This window comes from Phalaenopsis equestris, unplaced genomic scaffold (assembly GCF_001263595.1).
Source record: "Phalaenopsis equestris unplaced genomic scaffold, ASM126359v1 Scaffold000011, whole genome shotgun sequence".
Classification (NCBI taxonomy): Eukaryota; Viridiplantae; Streptophyta; class Magnoliopsida; order Asparagales; family Orchidaceae; genus Phalaenopsis; species Phalaenopsis equestris.
In genome coordinates, this window is record NW_018164453.1 from 40,300 (window position 1) to 60,113 (window position 19,814).

The 19,814-nt window shown below is 33.1% G+C and overlaps 1 protein-coding gene across 1 annotated transcript; it reads right to left on the reverse strand.

Annotated features, from left to right (window-relative positions):
- Positions 1-842: 842 nt before the first annotated feature.
- LOC110018330 (translocon-associated protein subunit alpha) lies at positions 843-17,099 on the reverse strand. The gene is made up of 8 exons (XM_020715609.1): positions 16,901-17,099; positions 15,919-16,077; positions 15,771-15,821; positions 13,689-13,777; positions 12,875-12,952; positions 12,526-12,729; positions 1,491-1,562; positions 843-1,142 (listed from the first exon to the last, which is right to left on the reverse strand). Exons 1-8 carry the CDS (start codon positions 16,962-16,964, stop codon positions 1,092-1,094), a joined length of 768 nt encoding a protein of 255 aa, XP_020571268.1. The 5' UTR covers positions 16,965-17,099; the 3' UTR covers positions 843-1,091.
- Between the last annotated feature and the right edge of the window lie 2,715 nt (positions 17,100-19,814).

Genomic DNA, 19,814 nt, shown 5'->3' on the forward strand with positions numbered 1-19,814 from the left:
GAAAGCAAGCACCTTGGAACTCCTTCAGTGGTGCCCTTGCATGGGCTATAGAAGCTCATCAAGTGACCATTTCTCTAAGAAATGCTTCAGTTTGGACAATGTTCGACTTATCGTTTCATGGTTTTTTAAATAGTGACCACTTCTTTTCCCCTTCATAACAAGCTGAATTTGCATACAGGAAATTTATTTCCATGGCTTTGATATAAGCCATCAACCTCCTAACCGTCTCATCCTTAAGTTTGGTTGACTTTAGACACGAAAATATAAATAAGATATTAACTTATAGATTAAGTGCTAATGGTTTCTCTCATTTTGCAAAGAAATTTGAGTATAAATGAATTCCATTCATGTCATGTTTTCTAAGTATTGTGAATAGTTGAGTTTCTATTAATTATTGAATTTACAATGAACCAGGAATCATTTAACACATTAGGATGAGTTAAATGATTTACATATCTAACAGCTAAACTTTAATTTTTATATATATGCCACTTTACCTTTTGCATGAAAAGGTTTATTTCACTGTATAAAGAAAAAAACAGAGATAACTTTAATGTGATATGAAAGATTTGGGTGGTATAAATGTAAAAAAACAAATTTTAAATGTTACATATGTATACATATGCAATGCAAATGCTCCAAAAAGGTATTGTACCCCGTTTTTCCATATTACAATATCAAACCTAATCATTATCTATAAATCTATATAGCAAATGTAATCTTTTGGAGGACCTGACTAATCAATTAAACACCTTCTAAATGGAAGGCTAGGGAGAATGAACACTGCAGTAGGATGCAAAAATCAAGAACAAACTAAGAATAATCCTATCAAAACCCAACAATAAAGCAAATAACTCGACCTGAAGATATAAAAATTGTTACAAAATTTATGAATTAAACCATTTCTGCATCAAAAGAAGCAGCTTTAAGTACAACAGAAGCTATAGTGCCAAACAAAACTTTTCCTTCGGAGTTTTTAAAATTCAAGAGGGAAGAAATCAACTTTCAAAACACTAATCTTACAATGTGAGGTCAGCTACTGCTCCTGAGTGCCGAAGGCATATTCCCCCAGCAGAATCGCCTACAAACGTTTATTTCTTCTTCTTTGACTTGCTGGAGAGCGAATGAGCATAAGCAGTTCCCTGAAAATAGAGGGTATCATATCAAAAAATTTACTTCGGGTATGTCCCGAAAATGAATTCTCAAAGCAAGTAAGTTCGCTACTCGGAAGATTTGCTTGCATACCTCACAATTCTTATGTATTTACATATCTAACACATAAACTTCAATTCCTACATACATGCCACCGTACCAACCCATGCAAATGTGCATTTCACCTTTTATAGTTAAAATAGTGGTATTTTAAATGTAAAAGGTAAATTTTAGATGTTAGATATGTAAATACATAAGAATTGAGTGGTATGTATATAACTGCCCTTCTTTTAGTTGGCCGGTAGATTTGGTATAAAGGTAATTAGCTTATAAAGTACCTGTAACCACTCATTCATGTCATCCTTGGTTGTAGCAGTGCCAACTTCTACCTTTGGTGCCTTCTTCGATTTCTAAGGAGAATGAGAATAGACAATTGTGTCAGTTTAGGATAACTAAATTAATTATATGCCAGAAAGATATATTGTAGAAGTAAATTTTGCTTTAAAATAACTAATGCAAAAAAATAAATATCAAAGAAAAACTTCCATGTGAATTTATTGATGCTTGTGAAGGAACAAATTTAGCAAAAGCATTAATACCGATAGGTGTATGTATAACACTAGAATGTTGACATAATTAAACATGTGTATGTTGTAATGGTCAATATTATAAAAAGTTGTACGGAAATCCGAGAGTTTTCAATTACAATAGGTTTAAATCAATGATCAAAATTGAATATGAAGCTTGCAAAGGATATGATCCAGCTCAATTTATAGGCAGGAAAACTTGCTTCTAATTATTTCTCGTATTTGTTGAATCATTGGTCATTGATTTGAACAATGTTCGACTTATCGTATCATGGTTTTTTACCACAAAACAATCATCCAAACAGTCTCCAATTTCAAAATATTTATTCTACAAAATGTAATTGAACATGCAGAGAAGCGAGCGCCTTGTACTGCAATTAGGCGAGGCACCAAATGAGCAACTTATATTACTCTTAGAAATGCTTTTAAGAAAGCAAGCACCTTGGAACTCCTTCAGTGGTGCCTTTGCATGGGCTATAGAAGCTCATCAAGTGCACACATAAATCTTCATAAATCTTTATTTAGCACCTCTACAAACCTTAGCAATTCAACAAAATCTCTCTTTTTTCCCTTTGGCATTTGATGTGCAACTTCTACTAAAAGCTATATTGCTTAAATTGATTTTCTTCAACATTGTACAATTATCAATTTTTCTTGAGTTATGGTAGCCACTGATTCTCTTAATATGCTAGGCATCTTGTCAAAGTTGCCCTTATTGATCTGCAACTCCTTCCAAATCTTATTTCCTTTTTTTTCGCTCTATCATTAGCAGCATGATTAATAACTCATATTTTGATTAATGTGGTTAAATTAGGAAGAATAGATTAATAATGATTATATAAGAAAGGTGAACAATGGGCTGATAGAATTATGTGGTAGAATTACTTAAAAAAAGAGGACAAGTTGGAGTTATACAAAAAATTTGCAAGTTACAATTAAGGCACATAGAACTATAGCACAAATGGATGGAGAAGAATGATTCATAAAGAAAATGCTATATATTTAAATATAAGACCTATGTTGATGATGCATGAGGAGTGATATTTCCTTAAACTTCCATATTAAGAGGGTAGATGTTCAATCACCTTATAAAAAAAATGTTTGTAAATATAAAACAACAAAGATGCACCGATACATTGAATAGATGGAATTAGGTCGTAGGATTAGAAAATAAAAGATTAACTTGGGGAGTTATGTGAAAGGACTTCACAAATTAGAGCTAAGACCTCACTAGGACTCAACATGAATGTATGTAAAAGAAAATTTCAGAAATCAACCCAAAATGGTCAAAACATTTAGTTAGTATGATACAGATGTTTAAGGCCATAATGATTAGATTGTGATCAAGATTCAAGAAGTAATTTCTTTTCCTATTTACCAGTCTTTTTCATACTCATGACTGCAACAACTGTATGTCTTTTTAGAATATATTTTTCAAGCAAGGGTCATGAGATTACTTATTTTCTAGTAACCATTTGAATACAAATATTCTTAAAGAATGTACAATATATTTTATAAATAACCCTTATTTATTTATTTCACACTACTGTTATTTCATTTATTTTAATATGTTATATATTGAAGTTAAATTGTTAAAAATCTCATTAAAAAAGTATTCAAATATTTTTTTAACTGATGCCTAAGAAAAAGGACAAGCTCCCACCCTCTCGCTTAGCTCAACCAATTGTTAGCAGTCACACCAAAAAACGCCTTTCTCCATGATAACTATGAATAAAATCCTTTAAAATTAAAATCCATGTTTTCAACTTCGTTCAACTCACAAATGTAGACTGCAAAGTGAAGCCAACACACCATTAAATAAAAGGTAATACTTTAGTATGAACGTAATTTTTTTAAAGGGAGAAAGTAAGAATAGATTAGTTACCTACTTTAAAGAAGAGAATAATCTAAGAAGATTGAGAGTTGTATGCATAAACCAAAGTTGAAATATTTAAGATAAGAAAAAATGTACCTAAAGGACATAAGACATACAATGTTTATTTTCTCTTGAGAAATATTTACCCATGAAAATCATAATTTAAGATTCCACCTTACTTTCTCATCAGAAAACTAAAGCTTAAAGGTTATTAATCAAAGTCCTCAAGTTCAATGTGCCAAGAAACATGTTCGTATTGTCTAAATTTCAAACATTTAATTTGCTCTTAGTTCCAATTCTACAAATCCCATAGAAACACCCGTGAAATGCTGACAAATATGAAACTAATTATATGCACATAGGCAACGCTCGACCAGAATTTCAATAAAAATGATCAAAGCAATAAATGTACCAAATAAAAAGAAATTGTGTCCAAGTGGAAATGAAATGTTTAAAATGCAATCAAATAAAAGAAAAATCATTCGAGCAAAGGAGATTCAACATTCTTAAAAGCTTGCCTGCATTATCCAAAAAAAAAAAGTTTAAAAGATGAATTTACACACTTGCGCGACAAAATTAAAAACCACTAAAGTACACATTAACTATTGAAAAAGAGGCTTTTCACTCAGGAAATTCAAAAAATAAAATCCATGAGATACTGATCATCCAAATACTTACATCTATCTAACTAAAGCAAAAAATGCGATTAACATGATGCAATGAAAACTGTTTAGAGATCTCAAAAAATCAGCCCCTATGATTGGAAGAACTACCAGCATAACAATTGTAAGCAGATAAATAAATTATAAAGTGCCTACAGTATAAATAATATAAAAGTCCATTAGGCCAAGACATGGATACAGAAGTACTTTTTAGCCCATATACTTGTGTTTGCATATTCAATAAGATAAGATAGTTGGCGGTACCCAAAAGAGTGTCATCGCTATGACAACCGAAGAACTTTTTTTTTATTTTTTTTTAATGTTTCTAAACCAAAGCTTTGTTGTGTTTTTCCCAAAAATAACTTTTTAAAGACTAATTTTGAAAAAAGCAAGAAACAGTTGTGTGATTTTTTCATCTAGACAAATCTGCTTTTTGCTGGATATTTGTCTAACCACAAAGAAAAAAAAACCAAAAGAAAAGGTTATCCAACCAAAGCCTAAAACTATAAGAGAAAGTTCAATAAGCACTTGCATATGCAAAGCAATATATCCTAACATCATATGAGGCCCATTTTCTGGAAAAAAAAACAACAATTTTGTCCAGCAAAAAATAGCCATAATTTACATAGATCAATTAAATCACGAAGGAAATTTTTCAATTTAACAGAAAGATTAGAGCAAAACGATATCACCACATTGGTTGTTTTCCCCTATTTTTTGGCATCTCCCCAAACAAAGGCCTAAGACTACAAGCGAAAGCTCAAGAGGCACTTGCATATGCAAATTAATATATCCTGACATCATATGAGGCTCATTTTCTGAGAAAAACAATGATGTTGTCTGGCAAAATAATAGCCACAATTTGCACAGATTAATTAAATCATGTAGAATATTTTCAGAAAGATCTCTAATAGTCTTAGGCTTTTGTTTGGGGAGATGCTAGAAAACAGGGAAAAGCAACCAATATGGTGATATCTTCTTGCTCAAAAGACACTTGCAAATGCAAATCAATATATCCTAACATCATATGAGGCCCATTTTATGAGAAAAGCAACGGTTTTATCCAACAAAAAATGGTCATAATTTGCATAGATCAATTAAATCATGAAGAGAATTTTTCAATTCAACAGAAAGATTAGAGCAAGATGTCACCACATTAGTTGTTTTCGCCTGCTTCTAGCTGGCATCTCCCAAACAAAAGCCTAACATTATAAAAGAAAGCTCAAAACGCACTTGCATATGCAAATCAATACATTTTGACATCATATGAGGCCCATTTCCTGCGAAAAATCGACAGAAAAATAGCCACAATTTGCACAGATCAAATAAAACATGAAGGAAATTTTTCAACTGAACAGAAAGATCTCTTGTAGCCTTAGGCTTTTGTTTGAGGAGATGCCAGAAAACAAGGCAAAACAACCAATGTGGTGATATCTTCTTGCTCAATAGGCACTGCATATGCAAATCAACATATCCTAACATCATATGAGGCTCATTTTCTAAGAAAAATAATGAATTTGTCCAGCAAAAAAATAGTCATAATTTGCATAGTTCAATTAAATCATGAAGAGAATTTTTTAATTGAATAGAAAGATTAGAGCTAGAGCCCTTCAGACATTTGGTGTGGCAAGTACTGGGGTCATTTTCTGAGTTGAACAAGAAAAATTTCTAATTGTGACTAGGCTAAAATTTAAGCACTGAGATAGCTCATGGGTGGAAGCTCCAAGCCATCCTTTCCATTAAAGATGTCAATGAGCCATGGATGTATGAATGCAAGGGTGTGATCGTTGAAGGCGATAATTGTAATATCATTAACCTTATCCGATCTACCATGGAGAAGAAATTTTGGGAGGGCCAATCTCGACTTGACCACGAACCAGTTTCTTTTAAGAACTTCAACGAAGTGCTCCTCTGCCGCACAACCAGGAGTTGCAAGCGGGCTAATTATTTTGCGTTAGATTGGCATTGGAGAATAGTTTCTTTTTGAAGGATATAAATGAGCATAGTGTTCTTTCTTTCATGCTTACAGATGACTTTTTGTACATGATTGGTTGCATATTTGCATATATTTGTAATTATTTGATTTAGTTAATGCAAAATGCAATCTTTCAAGAAGAAATGTATCAGTAAATTAAATAATGATAAAAAAGGTGGGAAGAGGTCCTATAAAACATAATGATAGAAACAAATAAAACTAACCAGCATAATAATTTTTTATCTACTATAGATTGAAGAAAATTCATGCAAGTCAAAACTTGCAAGCACAACAAAGTATGTCTCAAAAGTACCTCAGTTTGTCTCTATTTCATGTAATTTATTTATCTCAGTGCATTGGAGTGAAACTGTAATAGACATCAATGAGTTTGTATCTTTCACACTATAATAATTGGGTAATATGGAGTTGAGCATAGAAAGGCATAGGGTCTCTAGTAATTGCCTGATCAGCACTGCTATACTTTGATATAATTAGTGGGGGTGTAAACGAGTCAAGTCGAGCTCGAGTCTGATTAATTAATCAAGTTTGAGCTGCCTCACCAACTAGGTTGTTTATTATGAAAGAAAGAAAACAATATTAATTGAAGCTAATGTTACAATATAATAACAAATAGAATGAGCATTTAGATGATAAGGAATCACTTAATATAAAATATAAATATTATTTTTTAATATTTTTAATACTTTAAAGATAAAGACTTCAATTTTACTATCTTTTGAGTATATTTTAATTTAATTTTTTTAATGAAACGGCTCACGAGCCAACGAGTCAAGTCTAGGTTGGCTTGAGCTTGGCTTGTTAGCTCGTCGAACTCAATTCACAAGCCACTTATCGAGTCGAGCCACACATTCAACGAATTGGCTTGGCTCAATTACACCCCTAGTAGCAAGTCAACATAGTTTTCCAAAAGAAAAGTGGAACATCTCCACTTCTCTTAAATGTGAATGCATGCTCACGGCACCTAGTTATTACCCGAAACATATCAATATACATCCAAACGTCACAATAATCTCCTTTTGCTACCATTTACTCTAAATCAAGTTTTTAAAATTTTGCTCCATAAAACTCAATTTCCAAAGAGAAGTTAAAGATGCCTCCAACTGGGACCTCCTACAGTTAGCTCCTCGATGGCCTTAATAAAAGTGAGCTCCTCGATGGCCTTAATAAAAGTGAGCCAACTCCAAACTTCAGTTGTGTTTTTTGCTCCATAAATCTCAATTTCCAAAGAGAAGTTAAAGATGCCTCTAACCAGGACCTGCTGCAGCTAGCTCCTCGATGGCCTTAATAAAAGTGAGCCAACTCCATACTTCAGTGGTGCCTTCTTCCTCCATTGTCCTTTCTTTGGCAGACATATCCTTGCACATATCCTTATCCTTCATAAGGCTTATACGCATCCCTTTCGTGACCACAAGTATATTTTATTTTTACCCCACATATACCAATCATACTATAGCATCAAAAGCTTCCTTAAACCCCTAACATACTAGGGCCAACAATATTCAATGGATAACTAATTTCTAAGCAAGGCCAATTGTGGACTTATAGTTTAATAATCATTCCTTGATGTCCAATAGCCCTTATTCTAAATCCAATTCCTTTTTTTCATCTAATTCCTATCTTCCCTGGAGGTAGGTTCAACTTTTCCCTTTTCCCTTTTCCCACTTCAACACATCCCCACTCGTTGATCTTTACGATGTATCAAGTCCTCCCATCCAACAACTATTCTTCCCCTATCTAACCCCACTTAACCTCTATTTCCATTCAATCCCTCATCAACAAAGGATTCATCAAAAACCTCCAAGCAGGTTTGGTTTCTTTCAGACAATTGAGTTTGTAGTCCAAGCCGCACAAAGTCTTCCTTGCAATGGTCATTTGATTAATGCTTCCTTCATATGTTTATATTCAAAACATTGATGGATAGTTATTTTGTAGTTTTGTCTTACGATAAAGTTAGCTTTCTCAGGTCCTCTATCATTTCTTATAAAGATGTTTTTTATTATATTATTTAATAATGAAGATAGAATAAACTTCTATTTTCTTTCAACGCAAAAGATACATCTAGTTTATTTAAAGCAAATTATTTGCTTCAAATAAGCCTCCTAACAATCTTGAATCTTCGTCTCAACACTTGCTCTTGACTACCATATTTGATTTCTTCTTTTATGATGACTAATGGCTCAACATAATTGAGTGGAATGCAAGTCCTCCATATAATATGATTAAGGCTATCCAATCTGATGTAGCACGTGAATAGGATTAACATGAAGTGGAACCCATAATATTTACATTATATTTTTCCTATGTTAAAATTTATTTCCAAGTATAATTGACATTGTTGAAGATTAAAGATAAGGATGCAATATGTGAATTTTAGTTGTGTATTCGGTCAACTTTATTATTGTATTAGTAGTTGGAATATGGTGTCACAAAGTATGCACATATATGGGCCATGCAAGAATCGGCCAAGCAAAAAAAAATCTCAAGGGGGTACGCAGAAGATCAAGCCAAGAGTTAGCCCAAGTGAAGGAGCACATGCATATCTTCATTACCATAGTAAGGAACATTCAAAGGGTGATTGACACATCAAAAATTGTGGTCAAGCAACGTCCCCACTAGCTCCATAATTCGCGAAGTGTGCTCCACAGTTTAAGGTGACATCTCCTCTTTGCTTGGAACCACCAACAATTACCACCCACATTTCTAATTTCATTTTCCACCTAATGTAATGGTGAATAAATGAATAAAAATATATTTTGTAAGAGAATCATTTGTAGAATCGAAATTCAGAAGAAATGAACTTCTCGAAGCTTCCTTGGTGGCTTGATCAAGAGGCTGATAGTTGATGATGAGAATCAAGTTTAACAAATAGATTACATCATATATACCTCTTCATAATTTCCTTGCAGAGCACCTGACCATAAATTCAGCTGTCGCCTCTACTAACAGAAATCTACAAAGAGAGAACCCCTTCAGATGCACCAATGCTTACTCGCTGCCAAGCATTTCTTACTTCACCAAATGCTTTGAATAACGCTCACATTTTTTGTTAAGCGCTTGTTTGTTGTTACGTCATCCAATGTTTTAAAAAATACCAACTCCTCGTATACTCCCAGGGAACTCCGGAAAACATGAAATTAAACGGTATTTGTTGTCAAGCATTTGTTATTTCACCAGAAGCTTGATCCATAATAACAACGCATTACTTTATATGATATCACAATTGGTTGACTACTTACCTCATAAAAATGCTTGCCTATTCTCTACAACATAAACATTTAACTGAATTATTGTTCAGCCTTGAAAAAAAAAAAGCATCTCACAAATAGTTAATACAGCATATACGCTCTTTCTAACATCCCTGCAGCCCAACCATTTGACTCATTTCCGTGAATTTCTTGCTTTGTCTATTCCCAGAAAACTCCGAAGCCAAAACTTCAGAGGACAATAAAGGGTACTTGATATGGCAACCGGATTCCTTTATAGGTAGAGATTTGGAATTATATGGATGGCTTTCCCTTGAGATCTTTAAATGACTGTAAAGATGTTCTTTGGATTTGGCGTTAGAGCTTGAGCTCTCTCCACTAGGGATTTTGCTACAAGCATACGATCAATTCCTTGGGTTCCACCGCTCTCCATCTCTTCTTTGTTATTTCACATCTCCATACAACTTGCTTGTGAGCTTATTAAAATGATTAGATTGTATCCACTATTGATGATTAATACTTGATATAACTTATTCACCTATTAGACCAACATATTTTTGATAATTCATGGGGTAACTTCATAATAGAAGCACAGAATCTACCTTGACTTACTTGACATGTATCAAATGTTAAATTATAGGATAAATGTGCCCAAACTACGCAGATTTAATGGGGATATGCATGATAATCTTGTCACAAGTAGTACTTCAAGCATTAATTGCTTATTTTTTATTTATTATTTCTATAGTTAATAACATGCCTGCGATGATAACAAAAGGATTTATTTTTCCCTAGCAAACTGATATATGATGAAAATATGAACAGACATAATTTCAGTTTAGATTCTGCTTAGGCTAACAGGACACAATTAATCTTAGTTAAATTTTTCAAACCAAGCAAACTGATACAGCTGGTTGATTCCTTTGGCAGTGAAGATTTGGAATTATATGGATTGCTTTTATGGAGTCCTAGAGTTAGCGAAATTCTGAAAACTTGTAGGATCTTCTTTAGGCTGGGTAGTAAACTTTTGGCTTTGCCCTCTCGGATTTTTGCTGCAGCAGATCAAAGGCACCAACATGTTCCTTCTCAGAACTAATGGGATTTTCCTGCAGCTCACTTTCAAAAAATCCAAATAAAAAATTTCACAAATTTACATATCCAATAAATAATCATAATCATCACTTAGTTCGGGCACTTCATAATGACTTCGATTTTACTCTGAAAATATTCTACATCATAACCCCTATAGTTAACAAACTATTGATTAATGAGATATGCCATGAGTCTCAAGTAGAAAAGAGTGTTCTCCCTACATCTAAACTTCTATCTATTTTGACGGTCCCTACTCACCCATACTTTACTTATCCAAACAAGTTAAATTTCAAAGCTACCAAAGATAAATACAATTTTTATAAATAAAAATGAAAAAAAAAGCTCAATGTTGATTATCAAATAAGTTCCAAAAAAAATATTTATACTCTCAATCATAATGACGTGCTTATAAGCTTCCAAAAAAAAATACTACAATTATATTGAAGTATTCCATAATAGATTTTCTTGTTGATCAATTTTAAAACTTTCTTACCACACAGTGGTGTGTTATATCGAATTTAGGTTAATCATCCCCAAGTTCTTCAGCTACATCTCCCTCTATTTATGTCCAGACTTTCGCACCTCTCATCATATAAAGCCTTTTCCGTCACCATTTCTTTCTTAACCCACATACTATGTCTATTATGATTCTTGAAGGTTCCTCATGTTCCCTTAACAATGTTAATTTCATTGCCATATATAAACTCACTTCCAATAGTTATCATATTAATCATTTTACATTAAATCTTATTTATTTCAACTAATTATGTGATTTTGATTACTCAATCTCATTCCTATTCACTTTTTAGCATGTGCAAAATATATGCACCTAAAGATCAATTCGTATTAGGCCATAAATAAGGAGGACTATATGCATTGGACAAATTAAAAACACCGGATATCACAACTTTCACTTTCTTTTTCATTTTGAGTCCTTCATAATCTAGTTTTTATTATTGGCATTCTCATTTGGTTCATATTTAATATTCTTGTTTGAGATATTTAATTTTTAAAGAAGCATTAAGAAAATTACAAACTTATGATAGTTTGACTACAGTGCTTATAAATAACATATTATTTTTGCATTACATGTTGATAAAGTTTTTGTGGCATAAATGGAAATATAATTTGACATAATTTTATTTATATTCTATTTACGTTAACAAACTTTATCTATCCGAGTAATTTTTTTTTCAAACCGCGCAAACTAATGGGGCATCTTGATTCCTTTGGCAGGCGAGATTTGGAATGATATGGATGGCTTGCGTGGTGAAGTCTTAGAGTTATTGAAGTTTTGAAAAACTTGTAGGATCTTCTTTAGGTTGGCGATGAAGTTTTGGCTTTATCCTCTTGGAATTTTGTTACAACAAATCATAAGTGGTCAATAGTCTCTAACAAGTTCATTCTCAGAACTCATCGGTTTTTGCTGCAGCTCGCTCTCAAAAATTATCAATAAAAACTTGCGAAAATGTACATATCCAATAAGTGACAATCATCAAAAATGGCATCAAACTCAATTCACTCCAACATTATTCTTCAAATGATTTCCACTATTCAAGTACATTGAATAATGTAAAAAAAAATACAGCTCCATTCTTACTTCATCAAATGAACTTTACATTTCAAAAATGCATCTAATAAAAGAACATATTCAAGAATGAAAATTCATCAAGAAAGGTCTATATAAAACCAACAAAATATCATCAAATTCTTCGTTAAAAAGCTCAAGATACAGAACCATCAGGATAAAATCTAAACCATACGATTGTAACCAAGCTGCCTCTTGTCAGCAAGCAGAACTGCTTGTAATAGCTAAAGATAATTTAGAGGTTTAAATCGCTCCAAAGAGAATAAAACTATTGAAACGTGCAACTTATAAACAGAAATTTGCAGAAAACATTAATGATTAATATTTGCCAAAATCAGATAGTTCACAAAGACAAGGAAAAATAGTCACCTTTGACAAGCTCTGTATCCGACCATATGCCCATAAGCCCAAAAGTCCAATCAATGCAGCCCCAAGGGTTACAAGAAAGACAGATTCAATCGTGATAAAACCACTAGCCTCCACAACTTCAATTGTACCATTATAAAAGACATTCTGGTAAAGGTGTTGATCAATCTCATACACAATGGTCCCTACTAAATCAAATGATCCAGGCTGAAATAGAAAAATAAATTAATAAATAAATAGTTGAGTTAGAAGTGGATACATCAATTATTATTTAACCACGTGAATAATTAATAGAGCGACACTATCCACTAATCAAAAAATGGAACATAACAACAGTGAAACAATAGAATACCTGCAAGTATTTGCTTACAGCAAAAATATAAGGGAATGTTGCTTGAGCAGATAAGGGCACCGAGGTATTGTAAAACTCCTGTATTTTTAACATGAAAGGTTAGAAATTAAAAAACTAATAAAAGCTCATCAAAAGTAGGGAAATAAAAGACTGGGAAAGGAAAACTACAAAAAAGAATGTCTAATATACAAACAGGGTATGGGCATGGTAAGAGGAACTGTTACTCTCAAATACAACAGCTACTAAAGTCATCATGAATTATGCTTAACCATATGAAGGGATTTGCTTTTCTTCAAAAATCCAGTTCAGAAGGTTCAAATATGCATTGAACTTATCAAAAACGATTGCTTTTGACAAATAGCATCATGTGTTTATAAACAATTCATTTGGAAGTGAAGAAAACACTAGAAAATTTGTCCATTCAAATAATAGCATATTCATCTATCATTACCAATGCTAGGTAAAAAAAGATAATATCGCACTCTTGCTTCAAAAAGATTTAAATTTAGATCACTAGTCTTCACAAATTTGAAGATGAACTTGCATCAAAACGACAACATTTCCGGATTTGCTTGTGGGATTTTCATTAAGATACTAGGTCAACTTTATGCAGCAAAACACAAAAGGCATGAGTGTGGAAAGTTGAATTCAAGAGAGAATAAGCGTTTAGCTTTTGGTAAAAATATCATATGCATGTAGTTAAGAAGTCATTCATCCCAAAAAATAAAAATAGAAGCGCATTCATAAAATGCATCCTTGCATGAAGCATAAACTTAAGTGTAGCCACTATCGAGGTAAAAAAACATAAGGCTACCTGTATGGTAAGATTTTGGACAAGCATATGGTGATCATAAGGAAGATGAAGGCTAGCTCTCGTAGCAATGACATTCAAAGAGGATTCTCCTGAAGTTTTGTATATATCATTAGGGAAAAACAAACTAGAAAATTATAAAGAAAATAAGCACAATAAATTAATCGAATGTTATAAATTAATGACAATGAAGTAGCCAAGAATGTGTAGCAAGCAAAAACAATTTGAAGCAAGTAAACATGAAGTATTAATCAGCTGGAACGTCCATTTTTTGGGGGTATTTACATACATACCCCCCAATTGCTATGTGTTTACATGTCTAACACCTAAGCTTTACATTTTACATTTATACCACCATAATCATGCACATCACATTAAAAAAACCACCATCTTAACTTTAAAAAGGTGCAATAAACCTTTTCACGCATAGGGTGTTATGTAGGTAAAAACTGAAGTTTAGGTGTTAGATATGTAAATGCATAAGAATTATGTAAATCTTCCTTTTTATTTTTAAGTTCAAAGAAAACAATTTGAAAGAATGCAATGTGCCTATTACATATCAAGAGCATCCAAATCAAATCTACCAAAAACATCTAGCACCAAAACAAGCATTAAGCACAATTAGGAAACATCAAAGGTGATAAATGTGAACAAGGACATGTTTATATTCAATACAGAACTTGTAAGGGGCATCTACATTAAGCTTGATGGAACTCCAAACACATTTTCCCAAATTGATCGCACAAACCCTTTAAGTGAAATGAAGAATTTTAATTTGAACAAATGAATAGCATATAGAGGCCCTTTTTAGTATTCTTCCATTAGGTAGTCTGCTGCAAAGGTTGTACAAAGCCAGTCTAGAGATCGTTCTGATAAAAATGAAAACACCAAGATAAAAATATTCGGAAAAAACAAAAGTGGAATTCTAGCCAATGTCGGTTTGAGGCCTGTTTTAAACCAGCTTGTCCCCATGAAGAATCCGTGAACCACTTCAGTCAGCTAAGCAAAGGCATAGATATCTATAACTCAAACAAACTACCAATCCTTCACATGAAAAAGAAATGAATCGAAAGGTACATGTTAACCCCAGGCTCCCAAATACTTCTATTTGCTCTAAAAAACATTTTTAGATTCTATTCATTAGCCCAGTTTGAACCATCTGCCGGAAGCAACAACCAAAAATAGCCAAAAACCAAAGCTTGCGGTAGACCATGTTTCCCCCTCAATTTAATCACATTAATGTTTCGTAAGGCTTTTGTTTCTCATCTGAACCTCTGCAGTTCGTCAGCTATAATGATAAGGAGCAACAATTGATCCATTAAGGAGAAGAGAAATGTTCTTTTTTTTTTCTTATTCCTTTAACATTCCATGCTCTTCATTGAAACCAAATCCCTGCCGCCAAAACCACTGCTCGACCAGTGAAGACTATTATGAGGTGTGAGGATAAAAATTAACAGAAAATATAGAAAGTTTAGGGGTCTATTAGTTTGTCACAAGAAAATTCACACCTTCAAGCCTAGAGAATGAGACCTAGACGCCTCATGTCCCCCTTTCTTCATATTACCATAACAATCAGATCGTATGAATAGAAAACAATTTAAAAGCATGGTAAATTCTTTATTATCAATAGGAGACTAAATTATTCATAAATTCACTTTTAATTAAACAGCAATACCAGAATGAAAAAAAATGGTCAATTTTGAAAATTTCCAACAGCAAATAAAATGCTATGTTAATGACATAACTGCATTATCCTACCTCTTAATAAACAAGAGCAATCAACAACAGTAGAAGAGCAACACATATAATATGCTATTTGATAATGATAATTACAACATGGTGAGGCTAAGAGTACATTTCTAGCCCAATAAAACCAATTATACTCTTTATGTCAATCATATATATTTATAGAATTGAGAGAAATTTAAGAACTACAGGTTTAATTCACAAAATATGCCCAAGTTTAAATGTTGGAGGGCCTAGAAACTTTGTAGGAAACCAACATGGTGAACCAGCTAAAGTTATATTTGAATAGAAGACTTCAGATAAAAAAGAAAAGCAAAACAAATAAAATAAATGTATTACCCTCATTATGCATTCCAACCAGTAATTCTGTCTCTTCCCCTGCTGGAACCACTGTAGTCAAAAAAAATTGTCATAAATGAGGGTAAAAAGCATAAAACTAAAAAAGCAGAAAAAAGAGCTATTATTTCATCATAGAGAGAAAACACACATTTTTTTGGATTCTTTGGAAATACACATATTGTGTCCACCCCAGGAGCTGGACTTAAAGAACCATCAGTGAAGTCTTGCGCTTCATCACCAACTATTCCAAGTTCACCTCCTTCAACTTCAGATACCTCCTCAGCGCTATCAGCCTGACTTCTTACAACTATCATAAAAACAATGAAGTTAATATATACAGACAGATCCAAAATAGTCAGACTAAATAGACACACATATAATCTCGTTAAAATGAAAAGGGAGTTTTTCTATATCCTATTTAGCAAACCTTAAATTTGCTCAAATTCCATCACACAGATTTTTGGGGACTTTAAATCTTTCTATAATGATAAGTCCTATGTCAGCCTTATTGTTGATTAAATCCATAATTTACAATATTCTTCCATTCATAAGATTTAACTAATTTAAGAATTTATCTCTCTATCTCTCTCTCTCTCTCTCTCTCTCTCGCAAATCATAAATCCTAAAATAAAAGGCCAAACAGTTTATCAGAATTTAACAAGATTTAAAGTTGACATGTCAAAAAGCTTTCAATTTTTAATCTTCTCAAGTTCTACTAACAAATCTTGGTTTATTGAATTTAGCAAAAGTCTCAGAAATGATATAGTTCAAAATATGATCAACGGCAACTTAAAAAATTCCGCTGTATCGGACTTGAGCCATAAGAGCTACCATTGAGATACCGGATCGCATACGAAATTTTTTCCTGATTATCAACAAATTCAAAGATATCGCAATACCCATAGACATATATATATTTGTAAATAATTTTTCTGAGCATATACACAAATCTTATGGCTTTCAACTAGAGTATGCAATCTGCAGATCTATAATACAAACGAAATTAGAAACCGGAAGAAAAAGAATCGATGTAAGACACCATAGCAGAAGCAACGAATGCAAATCCAGCATATCTCAATAAGTTCAAGACACCGGAATGAAGCAAGGAAAACAGGAGCGGATGAAAATACCTTGGAGGATCGGAGAACCGAGGAGGAGAAAAGCAAGCACGAAAGAGAAAACCCTAATTCCCATGGAGAAATCGACGAAAGAATGGCGGGTACGATGCAGGAAGCAGTGGACGATTTCGGATGGGCCGCACTCTCTATTCCGAACGGCAACGGCTTCGTCTCGCTTGAAGTCTGAGAGAGAGAAAGAGGAGGAGCTGATCTTTTCTATTTAGATCTATGCTAATTAATAATATTCTTCTTTGCAAGGGATTTCCCACCAAAAAAAAAAAAAGGGCATTTGGTGGTTAAACTGAGTTTTGTTAGCTTATGCGTTTTAAAAACGTTAAAAATAATATTTTCATATCGCAATTATCTAGATGCGGTGATAGCTTTTTGGCATCGGTCTAGCTTTTTCAAAAAAAAAAAGATTTGTAATAATCACTGATATGTGCAATAACTCATAACATACAGTGCAACAACTCATCCCAAAGATTGTGTAATGATTCACCCCAAAGATTTTGAAATGATGTACCGCAAATACATTGTAAAGATGCACCCTACATATGATGTAATGACATCTCCCAAAGATAGTGTAACAATGCACCTCGCAATAACTATTTTCAACTTTTGTACTTAGGATACGATAACTTTCTCTGGACTCTTAAAGTAATCTCCTTCCAGCTCATCACATTACCTATGTGGCCAACTAGAGCCTAGATAACCATGGCTCATGCCCCATGCACATGCAGCTTCTAACTCTGACTTCTTTGGTCTACAGACATTATCACAGCTCATGCAGCTCTTAATTCTGGTTCTATGACATATGGACATTATCGTAGCTCTTTAAGCTCTATACTATGGCCTCTATACCTATGGATGTTATCATAGTTCATGTAGCTCACAGCTCTAGCATATGCGGCCTATGAATGATATATAACTCTCTGTTATGACCTATATGACCAACTACGGCCTATGCAGTCCATAAATCAAGTAACTCCCAACTATAGCCCCTGCAGTCTATGTACGTTATTGTAGCTCACCATTGTGGCCTATATGACCAACTATGTGTTATGTGACCAACTACAATCTACCTTGTCCACGGCTCATGCAGCTCCCAGCTCAGACCTCTGTAGCCTACGAACGTTATCACGGCTCACCATTATGGTCTACATGACTAAATACAACCTGCATGATCCATAACTCATGTAGCTCACAACTCTGACATCTATGACCTACAGACGTTATCCCAACTCTCAACTTCTACAACTTCTTAACATGGTATATGTAGCCAATCAACACTCTTAAAATAACCATCTAAAGCCCACATAGCCAACTACTACCATAGCTTTCAACTACAGCCTCCAAGACAACATAAAATTATACCCACCAGCTGCAACATTCATGACGGGCTATTGCCTCCGTAATAATCAATTATGAGTTTCACAACCCATTACGATTATTATTGTTGAAATATCATTGTACATCAAGTTTATAATTACATCCTTCCTAACTCAATATAAGAGTGGGCATATAAACTTGTTATTACATAGTGGATTATTTCAACTAGGCTAGAGCCCTTTGGTTTTTGTCTTCTATAAGGTTTTTCATGTAAAAACTTTTGGTGTCTCGGCAAATCACTTTAATTACTTGAGTGTATGATTGATCTTTATCCAAATGCTAAGACACTAAATTATTACTCCACCGGCATGAATTTTTTGGCACGCATCAGTTTGGCGTCGTTTGTGGAAAATGAAGTCTCATTTGGCAAAGTCCTCAAGTTCACATTGTCAAGTCTCTACTTTATTTCCCATTGATATATATCATCCAACTGACAAAGTAATCTCATTTGCACCTCTGAAAACATTCTTCAATATGAGGGACACACTTCACTTAAATCTTGAAATATTGTTCATGTTAACATCCAAAACACAATTGTAGTTGGGTAGTCTTCCTGAATCCCATTCAAACATTGATTCTATGAAATTTACTTTCAAGCTGGGGGCAACCATCATTATGGTTTCAAAAGGTCGTTCACGTTAACATCTCCTGTATGATTGTGCTAGAGTACTCATCCTACATCTCATTCAGACATCAAGTCTTTAAAAACCTATTTTTTTTATACAAATATACCCAATTTTTGTTATTACATTCATAACATTAAAATTTTTAACATTGTGCATATAAAATATTTAAAATTATTTTTTCACATGCAAAAATTTAGGATTTAATTTTATCGCACACACATATACTTACATTAAATTTTTCGCATTCATAATACTTAGTATTCAATATCATATATAGGGTTGTAAACGAGCCGAGCTTGAGCGAGCCTAGGCCCGGCTCGTGTTCGGCTCGCTCGAATCTGGCTCGTGTTCGAAATGGCTCGTGAACAGTGTGTTCGTGTTCGGCTCGAATTACGTTTTCATGTTTGTGTTTGGCTCATGTTTGGCTCGAAAATGGCTCCCTTGGAATAAAAATAATTTATTGGCTCATGTTTGGCTCGAAAATGGCTCGTTAGAATATAAAATTATTTAATAAATATTTATTTTTTAAAAAAATAATAATTTTGTATAAAAATATGTGAAGGACAAATTTCATACAGAAATTCAGAAATTTGTTAACTTAAAAAATAATGAATTCAAAAAACTTCACAAAAGTAATTACATCTGTTTTTTACAAGAATATTAACATTATTTGACAAAAGCTTAATAAATAAGAATCAATTTATTACAAATTTTAAAATGTACAAACTAAACAAGAGTAAAAAAAATACAAATAAAATCATAAAATAAAAATCTAAATCTAAAAATAATTGTATTGAACATTTAAGTCTTCTTATGCTTTACATACAACTCAATCTCAAATAACTAAAACTAATTTCTGCGCATTATAACTTCATGAAAATGTTAGTCCGACACGAGCTCTTGAACTGGTG

Excerpts from the sequence above, each read along its gene's own strand:
- LOC110018330 (XM_020715609.1), bottom strand. The coding sequence starts at position 16,964 with ATGGGAATTAGGGTTTTCTCTTTCGTGCTTGCTTTTCTCCTCCTCGGT. Across the intron at positions 15,822-15,918 it reads TCCAAAGAATCCAAAAAAAT|TGGTTCCAGCAGGGGAAGAG; the intron begins GTGTGTTTTCTC and ends TTTTGACTACAG. Across the intron at positions 1,143-1,490 it reads ACATGAATGAGTGGTTACAG|GGAACTGCTTATGCTCATTC; the intron begins GTACTTTATAAG and ends CTCTATTTTCAG.